This window comes from Anomaloglossus baeobatrachus, chromosome 3 (genome assembly GCF_048569485.1).
Source record: "Anomaloglossus baeobatrachus isolate aAnoBae1 chromosome 3, aAnoBae1.hap1, whole genome shotgun sequence".
NCBI lineage: Eukaryota > Metazoa > Chordata > Amphibia > Anura > Aromobatidae > Anomaloglossus > Anomaloglossus baeobatrachus.
The window spans coordinates 366898432-366914727 of record NC_134355.1 but is presented as its reverse complement, the minus strand read 5'-3'; the positions used below and the strand labels follow the sequence as shown (position 1 = coordinate 366914727).

At 39.3% G+C, this 16296-nt stretch overlaps 1 protein-coding gene across 1 annotated transcript in view; it reads left to right on the top strand.

Moving 5' to 3' along the window:
• ZNF292 (zinc finger protein 292) overlaps window positions 1-10126 on the top strand; it is a 76157-nt gene extending 66031 nt beyond the window's left edge. Inside the window, exon 8 of the mRNA XM_075340150.1 lies at window positions 17-10126. Coding sequence (XP_075196265.1) covers window positions 17-6997 — 6981 coding nt within the window. The 3' untranslated portion in view covers window positions 6998-10126. The remainder of the gene's footprint in view (window positions 1-16) is intronic.
• The last annotated feature ends 6170 nt before the right edge of the window (window positions 10127-16296 follow it).

Here is a 16296-nt window from a genome sequence, read left to right as displayed (position 1 = left end):
CTTACTTTTGTTTCAGACTGAGGCAGCTGGGCTACCAACTTGTATTGAGCTGTGTGTACGAGCCCTTCGCTTAGAGTCAAGTGACAATGCCAAGGTGAAAATCTCCATCTGCAAAACAATCTCTTGCTTATTGCCCGATGACTTGGAGGTCAAGAGAGCTTGCCAACTTACTGAATTCCTATTGGAGCCTACTGTGGATGCTTACTATGCGGTTGAGATGCTCTATAACCAACCAGACCAAAAATACGATGAGGAAAGTCTTCCTGTACCAAATTCCTTACGATGTGAGATGTTGCTGGTATTAAAAACTCGTTGGCCGTTTGATCCCGAGTTTTGGGACTGGAAAACTTTGAAGCGTCAATGTCTGGCATTGATGGGAGAAGAGGCCTCTATTGTTTCTTCAATCGATGAGTTAAATGACGAGGCATATGATCAAGTGGATAATTTCCAAGAATTGACTAAGGACACTACTGAAAATGGAATTGATTTCTTTACTGACCCTTCTCCAGTCCCAGGGGTAACTAAAGAAAAGAAGAAAAGGAAACGTATTAAGAAAATACAAGACCAAAGTCTCATATCTGCAAAATTCAGAAGCTGGCAAGCTTACATGCAGTATTGTGTCTTGTGTGACAAAGAGTTTCTGGGTCACCGCATAATTCGACATGCTCAAAAACACTGCATAGATGGCATCTATAGTTGTCCAATCTGTGCAAAACAATATACCACTAAAGAAACTTTTATCCCTCATGTAACATTACATGTCAAACAGTCCTGCAAAGAAAGATTGGAAACGATGCAGCCTCACACACAATTACTGGATTTGCCTAAAAAGCCACATTCTTGTAAGACTAAGAAAACTGTGACTGTCACGAAACAAGAGCGACAAGTGAAGAAAAACACCCTTTACTCAGATGACTTTATAGTTTTTAATGATAATGACAACTCTGACATAAATGATGACAAGGGTAATCAGTCTGAAAATTTACAAACCGACAAGATAACACTAGTTAATGAGTTTCCTTGCCCCGTACAATTTTGCAACAAAGGATTCAAATATTTCAAAAATTTAATTGCACATGTGAAGGGTCATAGAGACAGTGAAGAAGCTACACGTTTTCTCGAGATACAGAGCAAGAAGGTAGTGTGCCAGTATTGCCGAAGGCAGTTTGTCAATCTAACTCATCTAAATGATCATTTACAAATGCACTGTGGAATCCAACCGTATATTTGTATACAAATGAAGTGCAAGGCTAGCTTTGACACATACGCAGATTTACTAAGTCATAGAAAGGCGCATCAGGATTTCAAAGCAAAGTGTATGTTTCCAAATTGTGGGAGAATATTTTCTGCAGCTTATATGCTCTTTGACCATGAAGCACAACACTACAACACATTCACCTGCAAAATCCCTGGCTGTGGAAAGATATACCATTCTGAACTTCAATTACAACAGCACTCATCTGAGCATCCAGCAGATTTATCAGTGCCAGAGACTGACAAGCCTCAGGTGGCAACAATGGTTGCTGACCTTAAATGTGTAAGTGTCAAAGGAAAATCACTAAAGAAGTCCAAAGCGAATAAACGTTTTCAAGTACTGTCCCTACATTCACCAGGTGTTCCCAGTTCTACCATGGCTAAAGACTCTAGCATGTCTGATGCGTCACTTCTGGACCAGAAACCCGATCCAGTGTGTTCCAGTGGACTAGAAAATTCTATGCATATGATTAACCAGTTACTTCCCTCTTCCAGCGAGACTCTCCCTAATTCAGAATTATTAGGTCCAGTTTTACCAACTGCTTCAGTAGCTCCCAATACTTTACCTAAAGCAAATATATTGGTCCATTCTACTTATCCAGCCGAATCTAGAAATATTAAATTACCATCCCTTGTTGAAGGGTTTCATGACCTTTTAAGCGAAAATAAACTGCTTTCCAGTGCCGATCCTACAACTGAGGCACAAACAATAGTGAATGCAGGTATGGTTGAACAGTGCCTATCATTGTTTCAAAATGTAAAAAATGAAAACCATGATGAGCCATGTGCATCTCAATCTGATTCTACTCAACGGAAGTTGAAAGCAAACCATCCGATAAGTAACATAATGCCATATAATGTTGCTAATCAAACATCCCAGATGTGTGAAAATAATCTAGGTATGTCTGGGTATGACAGCTCAAAGACACAACATCTTTTGCCACTGTCCCTTGAAACAAGTAATGCACTCTCAAATGTGTTGCCTCCTGTCAGTGATGTCCCTTTGACCCCAGCACCACCAGCCCCAATTGAAAGGTTCAAATGCAATGTAGAGGGCTGCACACGGATATATAATTCAGTTCAGAGCATCGGCAAACACATGAAGAGTACCCACCCTGAACATTATAATGGGTTTAAGACAGAGCGCAAGAACAGGAAGAGACAAAAGCCTACAATAACTAATGAAAAACCTACCTACATTATACTTGCGGGGCCCGGAGCTCAAAATAATTCTAGTTTTCAGTCTCCTCTACAGAATGCTGTGAACCCTAGTTTCTGTAGCCAGTTGCAACATCTACCAAATCCAGTCTTCCCTACACATCTTGGAAACATAGTTAATCCTTTATTGAGTCCTGTAGAAACTGTTATGTCCCAAGGTTTGTCTAAAAATGTGGCTGAAACACTCTTGGGCCCTGAAGTTGGAAATTTGAGTAATTCGACATTGTCATCACAAATAGATGATTTGGCAAAAGTTTTGCCCATGAAATTTGAAAACGGTTCTGACCCATTTCTTCCCATCCCAACAGAAAACGATCCTCTACCAATCATGTCATCTTTGAGTGGAAGTACAATGTTCTCTCAGCTTGGAGGCAGTTCAGATCATGTTCTTGCTGCCAATGAGGCTCTTTTAAAAGAAGATCCGGATTCTGAGACCCAATATTCCAAACAAATTGATGGAACTGAAATGGAAGCCAATTTTAATTTGGATAAATCTTCCACCATGCTGTCAAATTCTGCAGATAAAAATATTGCAAACAAAATGAGAGACCGAAGATCAAAACAAAGTGCTCGTGCTAAATGCCCGGCAATTATCAGAGATGGCAAGTTTATCTGTAGCAGATGTTTTAGAGTGTTTGATAATCCACGTTCTTTGGGTGGCCATTTATCTAAAAGAGCTGTGTGCAAGCCCCATAATGATTATGACCTTCCTCCAATAATTTCCCAAAAAGATGGTCAGCCCTCTGTTTTGGCAAGTATGATTCTTTCATCTAGTCCACAGCAAAACGCACAGCTGCCTGCACAGAGTTTTAGTCCCGAAATTACTATTAAAGATGAGCCATATTTGACACCTTGTCACTCTGACAATGAGAACACTCAATATTTGCACAGTGGTTTTATACATCCCAGCATATCTAGCTATTCGCCATCTGAAAACAACATGAGGAGTCCGGTAAAGCAAAATTTTGAAACCTGCGTAGATATGAGCACCAAATCACTGCCTCCCACAATGAGTTCAAATGATTGCATTCCCACTAGTCAGCTGATAAACCCAGCTGAACAACCAACTGCAGTCACCACACACGTCTTTCAGAATAACTGCAGCATTGAGAGTGGACACAGTCTGGAAAACCTAAATATGAATAACTGTAGGGACAGATGTGAACAACTTGTAGACCAAGTAAACAGTAATGTTGCATGTCCTAATTTAATAGCCAATACTATTGAAGGAAACCACTGCATACCCAAACCAGTAAGTAGCACTCGAGTGTCTGTTATTAGTGGACCTCAGAGCTCTTCAACCACCACCAGAAAAAGAAGCAACAGTTCTAAGAAGAAGAAAAAAACTGACACTCCTGTGGTAGAGGCATCACATGAACTGGCAAAAAATATTTTGGCAGCTGTTGGAAGCCTACCAATGTGTGCGGACATCCAACCAAACTTTATGACCTATGGTTCTGATTTATTGGAAAACCTTGCAAAACATTTAAGTAGTGCCGACAGAGAGTTGCTCATGTCTTGCATCAATGGAGGACTTAAAACCAGCTCTGATACGCAGGAAATATGCCAGCTTTCTGAAAAGCAAGATAAAAGTGAGTCATTGAAACTTTCTGAATTCTCTTCTGACCATAACAGAACTGAAAAACTAAATGTCCACACTGACTATAAGGAGAAGACATTTCAAGCATTGCCCTGCGAGCCCACTGAAGTTTACTCTGGTAATAGCAACATTCAGAATATTTGCTCTACTCTGCCACAGAGTCAGTCTAGTGTTTCTAGCTGCATAGATGATGATATAACTGGTGTCATGCATAGCATGATGTCTACAAACACTGCTTCCAGTCCTAACAAAATGAATATACCAATCTGTTCAGTGTCTCCTACTCAGGAAACTAGTGTTGGGTATGATGAACAGGTGTTGGAGATCATGGACTTGGTACAGAAACTTCAGCTTGTAGATAATGTGATGTGTCTAGGATTAGGAGTAGAAGAGAAATGTCCACATTTTGAATCATCACCCATAATGTCTAGTGTAATCGTTCCAAATCCAAGTGTAAATTTATTGTCTGAAATAACACCTGAATTGGCTTCACAGTTAAGTGAGAAATGTAATGACAAGCCATTTATTTGTCGAGAGGAGGGCTGTAACTATTGTGCAATGACTAAAGATGCTTTGTTCAAGCATTATACTAAGGTACATTATTACACAGAAGACAAACTAGGAGAGATAAAGAAGCATCAGCTTAAGTTTGCTCCCTTCAAATGCGTTGTACCTTCATGTACAAAGACATTCACTAGAAACTCAAATCTCCGTGCTCACTGCCAGTCAATGCATCGTTTTACTTCGGAACAAATGATACAGTTAAAAATAAAAAGGCCTTACGGTAGAAAATCTGCTAGTGAAGGCGTTGATATGTCCCCCGATATGCCGAGTGGAAGTCCTGAAGTAAAAAAAGGCGTTGAACCTTTTGAAGATGCTCAAGGAATGACAAAGCCAGAACCTTTAGATCAGAATCCAGAGATGTACCAAGAATTGCCAGTTGTGAAAGAAGTCCCCAAGGTTGAAGAAATTAGAGAGCCACATGATTTGCCTCCTGTAGAGTTACCTTCAATTGCAGTTGATCAGAAAAGCAAAAAAAGGCGGAGGAAACCAAAAGAAAAAGAACTAAAGTCTAAAAAGTCAATGGAAAGAGATGGCAAGACTACACCGACTTCCAACACATATAAACCTTACAAGTGTGTTCATGAGGGCTGCACAGCAGCTTTTACCATTCAGCAGAACCTAATACTTCATTATCAAATTTTCCACAAGTCGGATGCCTCAAAGTTCTCTCTAGAAGAAGACCTGAAAGAAGATAGTAATGGACCTATCCTCAACGAATTCAGGTGTACAGAGACTGACTGCTCGCGAATATTTTCCAGTTTTGCAAGTTTAATCCAACATTATGTGAAACTTCATGAGATGATTGCCGAGGAAATTGAAAATGTAATTTCCACTTGTAATGTAGGACAGTTTAATTGTGATCAAAGCCAGTGTGAGGCTACATTTACCACTTGCTCAAATTACATTGAACACCTCGAGGAAGTCCATGGCCTAAAAATGAAGCCTATAAAAATGGAAGGGGACGAAATGTACAAGTGTGATTGTGAGGGCTGCGATCGTGTTTATGCCACTAGGTCTAATTTGCTTCGGCATATCTTTCTTAAGCACAAAGACAAACATAAGGAACATTTAATCAGGCCCAGGAAGATTAGTGCAAATGATCAGGAAATTATTGATGACAAACCTACTAAAGAAAAACATAAAGTTCCCAAACAAAAGGCTGAAAATGATAGCATAGTCCCTAAAGCAAAAAAACGAAAAATCGGCAAAAGAGGAAAAATTCTTAAAAGTTGCAAAGCTAGCCCAAATGACATTGGACCATCAATACTTAAATATGGAAGACATACATACTCCTTGAAGGATAGAGAAGCTGCACTGGCAGAATGCAGTAATGTTCACACAAAACAGTATCCTTGCATGGTGCATGGTTGTACGTCTGTTGTTGCCTCTGAAAACAATATGATAAGACACTACAAGTCGCACAAACTATCTAGACCATTCGTTAAAAAGCACAAAAAAACACTTGTTGTATGCAAAAGGAGTATACGCCCTAAAGCTAAAGTGTCTGAAGCACCTCCTAAAGTAGAGCCAGCAGAAGTAATTGAAAAGCCAGAGGTTATCGAGGGCCCCAGTGATCCATCACCCCCCAAAAAACAAGTAACTGCAAATTTACTTGAAAGTAGTGATGAGTCCACAATTTCAACTTCCCAACAGAGTGAGACTGAGAAGGATGAAATGGATGAACTAACAGAACTATTTATTTCCAAACTAAGCAATGAGGAGAGCACTAGCTCAGAGAGCCAAGCAAGGACCTCATCTATTGTAGGCAGTGATTTAGTGGAATCAAGTTCTTGTCAGTCAGAGCCACAGAGGCCTGTAAATGTTGTAAATAGAACCAATAAGCAAAAGCATGGGACTCCTAATCGAAAAAGGAAACTAGACGCTCAGGATGAAATATTGTCTGGTGAGACTAGTAGCACACTTAGCTGTGAGGACACATTGGTTTCTGATAGTTGTGATGAGACACCAGCATTTGACTTAAGTTCCTTCAAACCTATGGGATTCGAAGTGTCATTCCTCAAGTTTCTCGAAAAATCTGTTGTCATGGAAAAGAAACCTGAAGAACAGGATAATTGCATGACTGAAACAGCGGCAACACCGGCAGCACCACAGCTAAGTGAACAGAGCCCAAGGCTTTCTGTTGATGAAGACTTTGACACTGATATTAAGTTACTTTTTTGTAACCCATCACGATTACCCAATATGGATAATGTAAAAATAGTTTTAAACGAGGCATTCAATGATTACATTGAGCTGGTTCTTAAGCAGCTAAATGAACTGAAACCTGTTGTGATTTTAAAAAGGTGTGACTTTTACTGCAAAGAACTTCCTAATGTTTCAAAAGATCAAAATCTGGACTAAGCTGATAAAGCCACGTTGTAGAATGGTCCTAGTATATTCAAAGCCTGTACATTTATTGTGAACTAGAAATTATCCGGCATGCCAATAAATGTATTTTTATTAGGGTTTTTTGTGAAAGTGACTTAAATTGGCCAAAAAAAAAAGAAAAAAAATATGCCATGGCTAAAGTCATGCAATGGTTTTTATTCCATTTTATCCCTATGGGACTAACGGAAAGACAGTTTATTCAGTTCTGTAAATAATGCTCTGAACTCTCTTTATTTCTATTGATAAATTGTCATTTCCACAAACAGTTTGTGTATTATGTGTGAAATTTGATTTATTTACCAGGTTCACTTCTCATGTTTTACAGGATATTTGTACATAATTTTTTTGGGGGAGGTTGTAATTTTTAATTTTTTTTTGTAAATATAAGTGTAACACATTGCTGCCTAAGTCTAAACTATTAAATTACACATTTATATTCGGATTTTAATTTGTTAATCTAGCGATCACATTTTTTAAAGAAAATTTGTATTGGAATTATTTTGGGTTGCACATTTTCTGTAAGTACTTAAACAGAGCATCTATTGAAAGTTTTTAATATGTAAATACTTGAAATCTTGGTTGCATTACACGTGTGTACAATGCTTACTGCTGCAAACCAGTCTGACCATATGGTTGACACCTGTACAATCAATACATAAGAAATTATGGTTTTTATCCTTCAACTAGAAATGGACTTAATGGATGATGTTTTTACAGTTGACAAGCTGCCATGCAGAATACCAGTCAACAGCATTCCCTTGTTGGGCTAAATAAAATTGCATCCGTTTTCCTTGCTTCCACCTCATCATGTATCAGTATGTCACGTATAAGCTGAGGCTTGGTGAAATTCCATTTTAAATTACACTATAATATAGTTCTTCAGAGTTCCTATCATTCTGGCCACCATGTGATAAACTAATAAGATAGATTTACAGCAACTGAAATGTCTCTTGTCGGGGAAGAATTTTAACATGTCTAATATATTTATCCTAACTATTTTCTATAAGGCATATCATGTGGTTTATGTCCCAACACAGTTATTTTTTCTTTTCGTTTACACATCTAATGAGCCTACTTTTAGGAATTGTTCACGTGTGAAGCTTTCAGCATTTCATTGCTGGCTATCTGGCTAGGCTTCATAATTGTCCTTTTTACAATGTTACACTCTATAAATAAGGCCATGCTCACATGACGACAGTTTACAAAAGTAAATTCCTCCTTGGGTTTTCAGTGAAATCACTTTCTGAAGCGCAAGACTTTTTCCACTGATACATTCAGACTACATTTTTTGTGATAATCTGTGCAATTTCTATGTTTAATCCACACTGAAATGAGCAGGTTTCAGGTTCTAAAACCTATACCATGTTCATTTAAGGGAATCTGTCAGCAGGTTTTTGATAGGTAATCTGAGCAGCATCATGTAGGGGCTGATACCCTGTTTGCAGCGATTTCACTTACTGGGCTCATTGTTGGTAGCTTAAATAAAATCAGTATTTTATGAACAGGAGATTATCATTATGAGAGTAGTTGTCTCGTGCCATGTAGTCCTCTTGCTCTGCGTAACCACGCCCCATCACATATTGGCAACTTTTTGCTTATGCATAATGTACACAAAGCTGTCAATCGGTGGTGTGGTTGCTGAGCATTTACAAAACTAGTAGATCTGCTGCAGATTAGTGATTTTATCAAAATAACAGCATGCAGCCCAGTTAAGTGTCACATTGCTGGAATCTGGGTGTAGGTCCACACTTCATGCTGCTCTTCGATTATGTAACAGATTAAATAGAAATACAGGGTAACAAAACATCTAATTGATATGGATTATGCACAGAATCTGCATTGGGTCCTCAATATGTGAACATGGCCTTAAAGGGAACCAACCAACAGGATTTTCATGTATAAAGTACTGCCAGTGCTATACTGGCGCTAGGATGCTGAATGTAAGCATACTTTTTGTTCAGAGATTGGATGATTTATTTCAGAAATATGTGCAATTAAAGTTCCAGCAATGCACTATTTGATTGACAGGTGCAACAGGAATTTAATATGTGGGTCGGGTCTTGCTATCTATTCCCGCCCCTGTGCCAGCACCAGAATTAATATCTATTACAGCGACTGGGAGGAAGGCCAGGCAGTCAGACACGGGTGGGAATAGATAGCAAGACCCGACCCACATATTCCCTTCCTGTTGCACCTGTCAATCAAATAGCAGTGCATTACTGGAACTTTACTGAATGTTCTCATTGAGAGGAACAAAATTATAATCTTGTGATACCTTTTAATGGCTAACTAAAATAAAATAGTGATGTTACAATGTTACAAATCAAGCTTTCGAGACATCTCAGGTTCCTTCATCAGGCATGGTATGACAAAATATCTGAAGAAACACAAATACATGCACAAACAGAGCCATTAAAAGGTATCACAAGATTATAATTTTGTTCCGCTCACTGAGAACATTCAATAATTTTTCAACTGGCTAACACGGTACCAAAACCTTTTCACTTGTAACTGAAACTTTACTTGCACATATTTCCGAAATAAAACCTCCAATCTCAGAACAAAAGCTATGCTTACATTCAGTATCCTAGCATCAATTTAGAACACTGGCTTTACTTTATATATGAAAATCTTGCTGGTTGGTTCCATTTAAAGGCTTTGAAATTGAAAATGCAATTGTACTTGTAACTAAACCTCTACAGTTGTTGACTAGTGCACCGTAACTAGATATCCGTTTTATCAATAGCGATGCACTTTACCTGACTTGTTTTGAAGGAAGTATGCAGCAAACCTGATCACATCTTTAATCCTGAGTGTAATTCTTACGGTTACAGGGTTGTCCTTGAGCAGTTACCTGTTAATGAATTCTGAAGTCACAAGTCCCAGCAGTGGTAATCTTATGTAAAGCCAGGGACCAAAGAACAGCCATGCTCCATTTATGATGAATTGAAAGTATGCAGTACAACCTTGTGTGTCACTGTGTTAAGGGAACCTTATGTGAATGTCCTGGAACATTTATAGTTGTGTAAAGCAATGTATATATTTCAGGTGATTTGTGAAGTAGCCCAGTGTTGCCTTAAATAAAAGTTACATTTTTATAGACTTATTTGTTCATTCAGTTTTGAATTTATTATTTTTTCTCAAAGCTTGATGGCCAGGATAGTGCAAAACCGATAAATCTTATCTAAATGACACTTGAAGGTTTATTGCATAAGTTTTGGTAGTTTTTGTCTTTTTCAATTATTCATGGCCATGTCTTTGTTCACAGGTAACAATTTTATTGTGGCTCAAAACCTGAATGTTATCAAGTTGCATTCTGCCACAAATGGCCACCATAATTTTTTATTTTTTTTAAAATAAGACTATATTCCTTACTAGATAAAATGCAATGACTCTTTTTCCCAAGTCGAAACCTGCTTAACTCCCAGACCGCTGTTAAGGTGGTGTATTAGATATGAAAATTGCCTTCTCAGAGATGAAAAGGCCTTGAACTATAGTGCCACCTACTAAAAGTAGCAATCCTTAATGACAATATTGACCCTTTTTATCAGCTATATAATGTAGGATAAAATCAAAACCAGAATCTCAATTTGCAGAGACATGTTTCGGGGTGTTGCCCCTTGTCAGTTCAAAGCATCTGATTTTGGCTATATGCCAGGTTTCTGAGTGGGGTTTTAAGTGGTAACGTTTAGATAATGTGTAGTATGCTGTAAACTTGTATCACTGTATTTTTTTGAACTATAGGAAGTACCTGACTATATAGGATGCACGCTAGATTTAGCAAGCAGTGGATAGGAAAAAAAGATTTAATGCTTTTTAAAGGTTCCCTTCAGTGGTCTAGGGTAAGAGAGGGGTGTTAATATTTGATATTTATTTTATACTGCAAGACAACAATAGCAAGATTGTGATATAATCCTTTTAAATCTGCACTTATGCTTCTTGCTCCACTGCTTAGACATCTATTACTATAAATCGCAAATAGAGTGGTGGTCAAACATGCACTCTGCCTCTCTATTCACACAGATTTTGACATTAGTGGAAGTCTGTGTTCAAATATATCTTTACTAGGAAAGCTCCTAGGTGCTCTTCCAGCTGGTGTGATGTTCGTATTGGGCATCAGTATGAGCAAGCAACATGATTTTGGTATTCTTTTTACATGGAAGCAAAACAGAAGCTAAAATGGGTGATACCAATGTATTAGCAAAACCCCGGAGTGAAGTATGGCATAGATAGTTCTGGTCATTGTGTATTAATGACTTGTGGGAAATCCTGATATCCTGCTGCTGATATCGTGCGGTCAGTGTATGAAGTACAAACTGAAGCACACTCGCCAGATATCTCCTCCCAAAAATCTTGTTGGACAGTAAATCACTTTTCAGTTAAGAAAGGTTACCAGAGGATCATGGCAATGTGTCTTCCAGCCCGACGTGTGCTTTTATTACTCAGTATGCACTCTACCACATAGTATGTCTGAAATGCTCTGTACAGCCATGCTCTAGGAATCTGCAGAAGGGTGAGAAGAGTTCATTGTGATGCCAAGAGGAGACAGACCAGACTCAGACATTTAGTCTTCACTGTGTGCAGAATTATTAGGCAAATCAGTATTTTGATCACATACTTTTTATATATGTTGTCCTACTCCAAGCTGTATAGGCTTGAGGGCCAACTACCAATTAAGTAAATCAGGTGATGTGCATCTCTGTAATGAGGAGGGGTGTGGTGTAATGACCTCAACACCGTATATAAGGTGTGCTTAATAGGCAACTTCCTTTCTTTTGGAAAAATGGGTCAGAAGAGAGATTTGACGAGCTCTGAAAAGTCCAAAATTGTAAGAGGTCTTGCAGAGAGATGCAGCAGTCTTGAAATTGCCAAACTTTTGAAGCGTGATCACCGAACAATGAAACATTTCAAATAGCCAACAGGGTCGCAAGGAACGTGTTGGCCAAAAAAGGTGCAAAATAACTGCCCATGAATTGAGAAAAAACAAGCGTGAAGCTGCCAAGATGCCATTTGCCACCAGTTTGGCCATATTTCAGAGCTGCAACTTAAGTGGAATATCAAAAAGCACAAGGTGTGCCATACTCCGGGACATGGAAAAGGTAAGCAATGCTGAAAAACGACCACCTTTGAACAAGAAACATAAGCTAAAACGTCAAGACTGGGCCAAGAAATATCTCAAAGGCCTTGTGCCCACAGGGTGATTTTACAGCAGATTTCCTAGCGTTTTTCATTGCTTTGTTAATGAAAGCAAGGAAAAAGCATCCCAGCAAAGTCTGAGAATTGGGACTTGATGTGCCCACGTTGCTTCTTTTTCAGTTGGTTTTTTTCTTGCTTTAAAAAGAAGCAACGTGTCAATTGTTTTAGCATTTTTTCCTGCTTTTTTTTTTCCCCAATTGACTTCAAAGGAGTCAGGGAAAAAAGCAAGAAAAAACGCATGTGTAATGCCCACGTTGCTTTGTATTTTAATGCGTTTAGGCGTTTTTAGGGAGAAAAGAAAGCTATGGCTATGTAGATTCCTTCATAGAACAAAGCCACATAACCAGCGTCGGCAGAGGTTTCCTTATCTCCCATTGTTTACCGTGACACCTCTCCGCTGGGACACCCGCTGATGTCAGAAGGTGAATAGTTCATCCCAGCAGGGGATCTCCAGGAAACACACTCAAACCCCTCCCCCTTCCCGGTATTCCTCCTGCTTGAATTGTATTCACCTCCTGACATCCCCGGACTTCCCTTCAGAGAGGTGTCGCGGTAAAATACCTCAAGAATACTGAATGCCTGGTGCACAGCCCATGCCACATAAATGTAGAGAACCCCCGCTGACATGAGGGTGAACCCCCCCAAAAAAACGCGGTGATCCTCCTGCATGAACTGTGTTCACTTTGTGCTGTGCACCAGGCATTCAGTATTCTTGCGGCGTTTTACCGCGACACCTTTCTGCAGGGAAGTATGGGGTTGTCACAAGGTGAATACAGCTCATACATTCGCTGGGATGAACGCTGGGATGAACTTTTCACCTTACCTCTCTGCAGACTCCCGGGTCACGTCCGATGGGCTCCAGGACCCGCCGGTAAGCAGATGGTTGTTTACGTCCAGCGGTGAAAAGCCTGACGGCTTTTTAACAATCAGATGATGAATCAGCTGATCGTCGCTGGACGTAAACGATCAGATGATGCTATCAGGTGACCGCATCAGCTGCTTACCGGCGGGTCCTGGAGCCCATGGGACGTGGCCCAGGAGTCTGCAAAGGCTTTTAAACAATCAGCTGATGTGTAATCTGATTCAGGTCCTTGAACCTGTGTCAGGTTCAAAGACCTGTATCTAATATCTGATCGGAAGGCAAACCGATCAGATGATGTGTCATCATCTGATCGGTTTTCCTTCCGATCAGATGATACTGGATCAGGATTGGATATTGCGGGACCCTCGACCCAGGACTACGGCGCAGGGGGGTTCTTTAGTTCAATAAAGATGGAGTCACTAATTGTATTTGTTTGATTTCTAATAAAAAAAAAAAAATATATTTTATCTTTACTAGAAATTTATGCTGGCTATGTCTAATATTGGTGTCATACCATGAATTTCAGGCTTAGGTCCAGCTGATAATACAAAGCTGGCCCTAACCCCATTATTACCCAGCGAGCCACCTGATACCAGGGCTGCTGAAAGAGTTGGATACAGCGCCAAAAGATGACGCTTCCTATGAATGCGCCATTTTCTAGGGCGGCTGCAGACTGCAATTCGCAGCGGTGGGGGGCAGAAAGCTTGGGCCACCCTGTACTGCGGATTCCAGTCCCCAGCTGCCTAGTTGTATCTGGCTGGACACAAATTGGGCGAAGCCCACGGTGTTTTTGTTTTTTTTGTTTGTTTTTTTTTAAATTTTATGAAATTCTTGAAATAATTAAAAAAAAAAAAAAATGCTTCCCTATATTTGGGTTCCCAGCTGGGTACAAATAGGCAGCTGGGGGTTGGGGTCAGCCCGCACCTGCCTGCTGTACCTGGCTGGCATACAAAAATATGGCGAAGCCCATGTCGTGTTTTTTTTTTCTTCATAAAAAAAAACACAACCCCAAAAGGTTTAGGGGTAAAAAAAAAAAAGTGTAGGCTTCCGCTGCATTTTCTATTGCTAGCTAAGGATAACCCAAACAGCTACTGGCTGCTAACCCCTACTGCTTGGTGTTACATTCACTGGCAATGGAAAATCCAGGGAAACCCTTTTTTCTTGAGGGTTTGTTTTTTTTTTTTTGCCAAAAAGAATTTTTAAAAAAATTACGTGGGCTTCGCCCAATTTTTGTGTACAGCCAGGTTTTTTTTCACATGCAACTTTAATGAGCTGAAACAAGCAGTCAATAGTAACAAAAGAAGCATGAAAAGAAGCTTGAAAAAAAGCTTGAAAAAAAGCATGAAAAGAAGCATGAAAAGCACAAAAAGCACCTTTTTTTGTGCTGATAAAAAGCAGAGTTATTTTTCAACGGTTTTTATGGACTGATGAAATGAGTGGGCCAGATGGATGGGCCAGAGGCTGGATCAGTAAAGGGCAGAGAGCTCCACTCCGACTAAGACACCAGCAAGGTGGAGGTGGGTTACTGGTATGGGCTGGTATCATCAAAGATGAACTTGTGGGTCCTTTTCGGGTTGAGGATGGAGTGAAGTTCAACTGCCAGACCTACTGCCAGTTGCTGGAAGACAACTTCTTCAAGCAGTAGTACAGGAAGAAGTCGGTATCATTCAAGAAAAACATGATTTTCATGCAGGACAATGCTCCATCACATGCATCCAACTACTCCACAGCGTGTTTGACCAGTAAAGGTCTAAAGGATGAAAAAATAATGACATGGCCCCCTTGTTCACCTGATCTGAACCCCATAAAATGTAAGATTTTCAGGGAGGGAAAACAGTACACCTCTTGGAACAGTGTCTGGGAGGCTGTGGTGGCTGCTGCACGCAATGTTGATCGTAAACAGATCATGCAACTGACAGAATCTATGGATGGTAGGCTGTTGAGTGTCATCATAAAGAAAGGTGGCTATATTGGTCACTCATTTTTTGGGGTTTTGTTTTTGCATGTCAGAAATGTTTATTTCTAAATCTTGTGCAGTTATATTGGTTTACTTGGTGAAAATAAACAAGTGAGATGGGAATATATTTGGTTTTTATTAAGTTGCCTAATAATTCTGCACAGTAATAGTTACCTGCCCAAACAGATATCCTCCTAAGATAGCCAAATCTAAAAAAAAAAAAACACTCCCAACTTCCAAAAATATTAAGCTTTGATATTTGAGTCTTTTGGGTTGATTGAAAACATAGTTGATCAATAATAATAAAAAAAATTCCTCTAAAATACAACTTGCCTAATAATTCTGCACACAGTGGAGCTTTGCTCCCCTCCTCCTCCCCAAGATTTTTTCATGCTAAAAAGTGTAACGTATGTAAATGCCCTGGTGGGATATTTCACCTTTCCACAAAGGTGTATTGTAAAAGCTTTGGGCTTACAACATTTCTTCAAAAATGCCACTCAGATACATGGTATGTAAATAAAAACACAATGTGCTTTAAATTCTCTATACCAATATTCCCAACATTGTAGTTTGTTTAGGAAGCACTAGGTGGCAGCACACCATAAGAAAACGGACCTGTTCCTTCAGCAAGTAATGCTACAATGGGGACCTTGTTCTTGGTGTTTGTTGTTTTCTATTAGCACTATATTCTGCTTTGTTTTTAAGAGTTTCATAATTCTAGATCCTGGATCCAGGCCAAGATTTAATTTTGCCTTCTCATCCATATCCGGAACCCTTTAAATCATTTCCAATATTTTTTTATTCTTGGTATTAAAAGCAACTGTAAATGTTGTGTGGTTGCAGGTCCTTCTTTATCATGCCTCCTCATCTTTCTAAAGCCTTTTAGGTCTGTTTTGAGAGTGCATTTATATACAAATATGATGCAGCTTTATTTCCCATGTGTTGCACAGATATCCATGATATCCATGTGTTCCCATGTGTTGCCTCAGTAGTTTTATAATTTAATTTTTTTTTTTTTCTTGGATAATTTAATGTTACATAATCAAGATTGTTGTTTTGTAAAGATCCTAACTCCTTTGCCCCTTTCTTAGTCTGTAAAAAGGAATAGGTTTGTTTCTAACTGCAAGTTCAAATCCACACATACAAAGTATGTTTACATAATTTGACTGCCACTCTGGTCCGAGTTTGTAGGATAGAAATGGTGTATTTTCTGTATCAGGTGAAGTTTATTGAATAGAAGGAAGATACAGTACATGC